The sequence below is a fragment of the Elephantulus edwardii genome, unplaced genomic scaffold, assembly GCF_000299155.1.
Source record: "Elephantulus edwardii isolate Elephantulus edwardi_28Jun2011 unplaced genomic scaffold, EleEdw1.0 scaffold00057, whole genome shotgun sequence".
Taxonomy (NCBI): domain Eukaryota; kingdom Metazoa; phylum Chordata; class Mammalia; order Macroscelidea; family Macroscelididae; genus Elephantulus; species Elephantulus edwardii.
Genome location: NW_006399807.1, coordinates 11,268,912 through 11,274,682, shown reverse-complemented (window position 1 = coordinate 11,274,682; position 5,771 = coordinate 11,268,912). Strand labels below are relative to the sequence as shown.

At 45.5% G+C, this 5,771-nt stretch overlaps 1 protein-coding gene across 1 annotated transcript in view; it reads left to right on the top strand.

The window, feature by feature from the left end:
* The first annotated feature begins 914 nt into the window (after positions 1-914).
* DPT (dermatopontin) overlaps positions 915-5,771 on the top strand; it is a 47,199-nt gene continuing 42,342 nt past the window's right edge. Inside the window, exon 1 of the mRNA XM_006887408.1 lies at positions 915-1,226. Within this exon, the coding sequence (XP_006887470.1) occupies positions 922-1,226 (305 nt within the window). The 5' untranslated portion in view covers positions 915-921. The remainder of the gene's footprint in view (positions 1,227-5,771) is intronic.

The window sequence follows — 5,771 nt, the reverse complement described above, 5'->3', positions numbered from 1 at the left end:
ACACACATAGAAATCTCATGTGATCCAGTACAATTCTCACATCACTACTTCCCTTGAACCCCCTGTCACAGTCACTGTATCAGTACATCTCTCAAAGTCTTCCTGTTTCTCACTGACCCTCTACATTATCAAGCAGGTCCTACTCTGGCTCATCTTGGTAGAAGTCTCAGCATCTTTTCTTCTAAGGAGAAGTCTGGCTGCATTTCTTCCAGGACAGATTTGTTGGTGTAGAGGAAAGCACAGTTTCCAAGCTTGGTTGGGTCCATTCTCAGCAGCTGGAAGGATAATGCCCAACTTGTGTCTCCATGGGGCCATATGCACTTGCACGATGCAACTAAGGAACTCTCCAAGCAGCTCTGCAAACTGGTACTCCCATGCTTCCACTCAAGTATTCTGAGACGTTGGGCTGAGAACTCAAAGGAAACCAGGCATCCCGCCCAGCAGCAATCTAACTGACTCTGTTCCTCATTCTGTTATTTTGAAATCACTCTCTGGATATTTGTGCAATCTTGGCACAGTGATTTGGAGAACAAATATGGGGATATGTTAGTGGGGGAGAGGACAGCATGGGGTGGAGAGCCAAGGTACAAGATACAAATACGCTGCTATCCTTTTCCCAGGTGCAGGTTTCTCTATGATGTGAAGGCAGTTTGCTTTTATATCCTGTCTGCAAAAATTGCTGTTCCTCCGGGAGAGTTTCTTGAATTTGCCTGTCTCTTACATGTTCCTAGAATTCCACCTTAAAACAAGCTGTGTGTACTGGCGGCCAACGTCTCCGCACAGAAAAGTTTTGCTTAAGAGATGACACAGTGCAGTTGGAGCCTGCTCACCCACATCTGGAGGCCACATGTCAGGGGCAGCTGTATAAAAAGGCCAGCCCGACAGACCCAGGCAGACGTATCTCGACAGAATCCAGGCAACATGGACCTCACTCTTCTGTGGGTGTTTCTGCCACTGGTCACGGTGACCTGGGGCCAGTATGGTGACTATGGTTACCCGTACCAGCAGTACCACGATTACAGTGATGACGCCTGGGTGAATCTGAACCGGCAGGGCTTCAGCTACCAGTGTCCGCATGGGCAGGTGATAGTGGCTGTGAGGAGCATCTTCAGCAAGAAAGAAGGTTCTGACAGACAATGGAACTATGCCTGCATGCCCACACCCCAGAGCCTTGGGGAGCCTTCAGAGTGCTGGTGGGAGGAGATCAACAGGGCTGGAATGGAATGGTAAGGGACAGAGCGCTGGGCTGGGCTGGGCTGGGGACCCCTCTTCACAGCCAACCCATGTGGGTAACTTCACCTTTGGGAAGCAATGGTGCCTAGAGTCTGGGCAAATCCTACAAGTAGCCTTATTGTGTATGTTCTGGGTGGGGCAGGGCTGCTGTTGACTGGACTCTGTGATAGGAAAAAGCACAGGATGGGAAGTGTCCACAGCAGACAGACTCTTTTGTACTTGTGTCCCTTGTAGAAGCAACCCTCCTCTAAAATTGTCCAAGACATAGATATGGATCCGTAAGATGTTTATCATCCTGAAACAGGAGAAGTATAAAATCTAAAAGAGTCTAAAACCTTTTATTGGGGTTTAGCATTGACAGCTATCTTTCTGTGCTGTGTAACAGAAATGCCACAAGTAAGTGACTTTAAAGAGCAGAATTTATTCTCTCAGATTTTAGGAGGCTAGAAGTCCAAATTCACGGATCTGAGCTTTCTTGCTGTCATCTCAGGGGGTGGGGGGAAATCCATGTCTCTTCCAATGTCTGTTGAACAGCGTTGTTTGATTGCTTGGTGATCTTCATTTGGCATCTAAATTCCCCACCCTATCTCATTTTGTTAGGCTTGTACTTTTCAGAATTTAGAAGTGGGCAGGTTTAGGTCACACCTTGAACTGATATGGTTTCATTAAGAAGGAAAATCCTATTCTAATGTGGGTTTCCATCCATAGATACAGAGGTTAAACAATTCTGACAAGTGGGGTTTATCTGAGGGGAATGCAATTCAATCTGTAACACCTAAAGGGTATTTTTGTATTGTAGAAACATACTTTCATTATTTTATAAAAGCACTGGTCTTTAAAAGTTTGAGAAAAAATAGACAACTGGCTTTACACTGCAGAGTTTGAGAAATACCCATTTAGAGCAAGAAAATGGGGAGAGGGGCCAAAGAATATTAGGCAAAGAAATACAAAATTAAGTAACTCTCAGCTGTTTCTCTTACATGAGATCTTTTTGTTTAGAAGACTGCCTGGTTCTTCTCACTCATTTAGAATGAGTTCCAGGGCTCGAGAAGAGTTTACTAAACTGTTTGTGGACTTTACATTTTTTGTGACTGCCCATTAATCTCTCTGACAATGGGGGACAGAGGAGAGATCATTTTATCTAGTTGATAGCAATCTTCCACCAGACAAACCACATCACCTGTTGCTATGAAGCCAGCTGCGAAACACAGTAAACCTCCATGTATCAGAGAATGGCACTTGATGGTGGCTGCTGCTTTTGGAAGTCAAGCACCAACAGTTTCCTCTGAGTTGCCTCTGGGTGGACTCAAATGCTCCAGCCTTTCCATCGACAGCTCAGCATGCTAAATGTTTGTACCGTTCAGATGCTAGACAGGACTAGCTGGGGTTGGAGACTCTCAGCACCCCAAGTCGAGTCAGGCCCCTAGTGAGTGGGGCTGTGGGCAAGGAGTAGTGACACACTCAGGGGTCTCCGGCTGAGGGAGGAGGCACTCACTCCAAGAGGCAGGCTGCATGTGGCCTTTGTGAGAAGGGCTAGGTAGGCTTCCAACAGGCTCCTGATGGAGTCAGAGAACGAGATGTGGTTAGACCTAAAACCTTGGCAGATGCTCAATTAGTCGACAAAACAATAATAACAAGTCCAAAGAAAAGACACTAGGGGCGGAGGGATCCAGACAAGAGAAAGAGCCTCCAAGAAATAAAATTGATGGTACGATTAAACCAAGCTTGGAAGCAGGAGTGGCATCCACTTCTGAAATAGCTTGCCTCTGGAAACCCTATGAACTTGGAGAAACGATGAAAGTTATACAAGTGTTCAGGTCTTTCGTTCATAGGGTCGCTATGAGTCATCTATGACTCGATGGTACTCAACAACTATTGTGCTACCCACTGGGCTGCTAATGGAATGGTTTTTGCTGGTTTGAACCCACCAGCCACTCTGTAAGAGAAGGATAAACAATCCTCTCTCATAAACATTACAGCCTCAGAGACCCAATGGAGGGTCAGCACGAGTCAGAATTGATTCTTCAGCAGTGGACTTGGAGTTTGTGTTTTACTATCTGTGAAGTTCTTTCTCTGAACAGACACCTTGCTGATTGTGCTCGGTGCATTATCTTGGATAGTGTTCACAACAAAACTAGAAATCAATTTATAAGTGGACAAAATAAAGCCTTGTGATGAGGCATTTTCTCACCCAGTACATGGTAGAGCCTAGACTTTGAACTTGCATGCGGTGACTCTTCACTGTAAATCATGAGTTCTTGAGAGCCGACTGCCTCTGCTCAGATGAACTCTGAGCCACAGGTATTCTCTGACAGCAAAACTGGGGCCTGCTGGCTGGGCTCAGGGCAGCTCTTCACTCTGGGGTGCAGCAGGTGAGGAGTGGGAAGATCCTTGGAAGGGTGGAGTCAGTGTGTGAGTCAGATCATGGAGGGATGGGAAGAGGGGGCTCACAGGTGAGAGGGATGCAGGTTGGAGGCTGGCACTACCTCACTGCTTGACCTTTATTGGGTCCTCTTCATCTGCTCCCACTGAATCTGGTGAGTAGATTCAATTATCCCAAACCTCTTCTTACAGATGGCTGTCTGACTCAGAGTTCGGGGTGCCAATGACTGTTTGGAAAAGCCAGAGCTGAGATTTTCTAGTGAGGTAAAGCTGCGGAATGATGCAAGGGGCTCTGCTCCTGCACCCAGTGAGCCAGGATTCACTCGTACCCTTTGTAACCATACATTTTGACTCTGTGGATTTGAATGTTTAGTTTTTCTTCTGGCAAAGGGAGATCATCATGCCCCCCTCGACCTGTTGGAGTCTGTTGCTGTGTCGTAACAGATGTGTAAAAGAGAACATCTGCCACACCAGTCAATATAGTTTAATACATTTAGGATTTGATAAGGCCAATTTGGGGACAGTCAGCTCTAAATGAGGTTTCAATTAAGATAAAGACTGTTTATTGGTTTCTGCTTATTTCTGAACTTTAAAGAATGGCCAAGAAGGCATTTGAAAAATGGCAGCTCTTATGACAAAAAACTATGCTCTGGTATTTAACATAGCAGGCTGATAACTGAATGGTTGGCAGTAAGATTCTACCAGGTACTTTGTGAGAGGAAGATGGACTCTTCCTCTCAAGATTCACAATTCAGACACCCAACAAGTCAGTCTGAGTCAGAATTAGGCTGATGGTATTAGGTGGTGATATTTGAATTTATGGATTCATCAAAGACAAGCCACTAGACTAAGCATGGTTGTTGTTGTTGTGTATCACTGAGTGGGAATCAACCCTCCAGTGGGTTTTCAGAGGCAGTTAATCACACAGGAGGCGATCACCCATCTTTCTCCAATGGAGCAACTGGTGGATTCAAAATACATGCCATTGGGATTGCAGCCCAGTTTCTAACCACTAGGCTACCAGACTAAGAACAGGGGTGTGGAAAACTGCCCATGAGCCATGTTAGCATCAGGGTTAATTAGAAGCTGGATATATTTGGGCAGGAAATGAAAGTTTTCCATAATCTAATTGCAGTTGAAACCACAACTATAGAGCAAGAGCAGGCAGTCCTGGTCCATGACTGAGTGCTCATTCGTCCAGCACACGCCCATTAGAGAGGCCTGCCAGACCACCACCTCTGACATACACCTCTGACCCTCGGTGCTCTCAGCCTGCTTCGTATTTCCTTCCCTATATCCCTGCATCTGATTGCATTTAGTTCTTTAAAGTCTGTCTTCAAATATCAGCATTGTGAAGGTAGAGACTTTAACTTATTTGTCGTATTCATCACTGTATCACCATTGCCGAGAAGATTGTTGTTATGTGTCGTTGAGTTGGAACCAATTCATAGCTGACTCTCCAGGGAATTCTCAAAGGCTGTGGATCATGTGAGAGGAGATTGCCCATCTCTCTCCTGCAGAGCAGTTGGTGCATTTGAACTGCCTTCCTTTGAGTTGACACTGCCAAGGCTTTACCCACTAGGCCGCCAGAGCTCCCTAATGCCGAGAATGGTGTCATTCTCTGTGCCATCTAGTTGGACCTGACCCATATGTGACCCTCTAGTGGGTTTTCAGAGCCAGTTAATTGCACATGAGGGGATTGTCCATACTTCTCTTGCAGAGCGTCTGGTGAATTTAAACTGTGTCTCTGGGATTGCAGCGCTGCTTCTTACCACTAGGGCCCTAGAGCTTCCCAGGCCAACAGATAGTGCTGTGTAAATAGTAAACAAAGAAACAGTAAAAATTCTTATTATTGTTGACTTCTGGTGACCCCACGTATTCAAAGGTAGAACTGAGCCCTGTAGGAGCTTCTTGATGATAATTATTACAGAGGAGACTCTAGCTGGCACAAACTATTAAAAACTAAATTACTAACAAAACCTAAGTATTCAAACCCACCTAGCAATGCCTCAGAAAGAAGACTGTGCAATCTGCTTCTGAAAAAATCCAATGGGGCACAACTCTACCCTGAAACACATGGAGTTGGAATCAGCTCAACATCAGTTGAATTAGTTTTTTTGGTTTAATCTTTACAGAAGCTGTTTGGAAACTCTTCC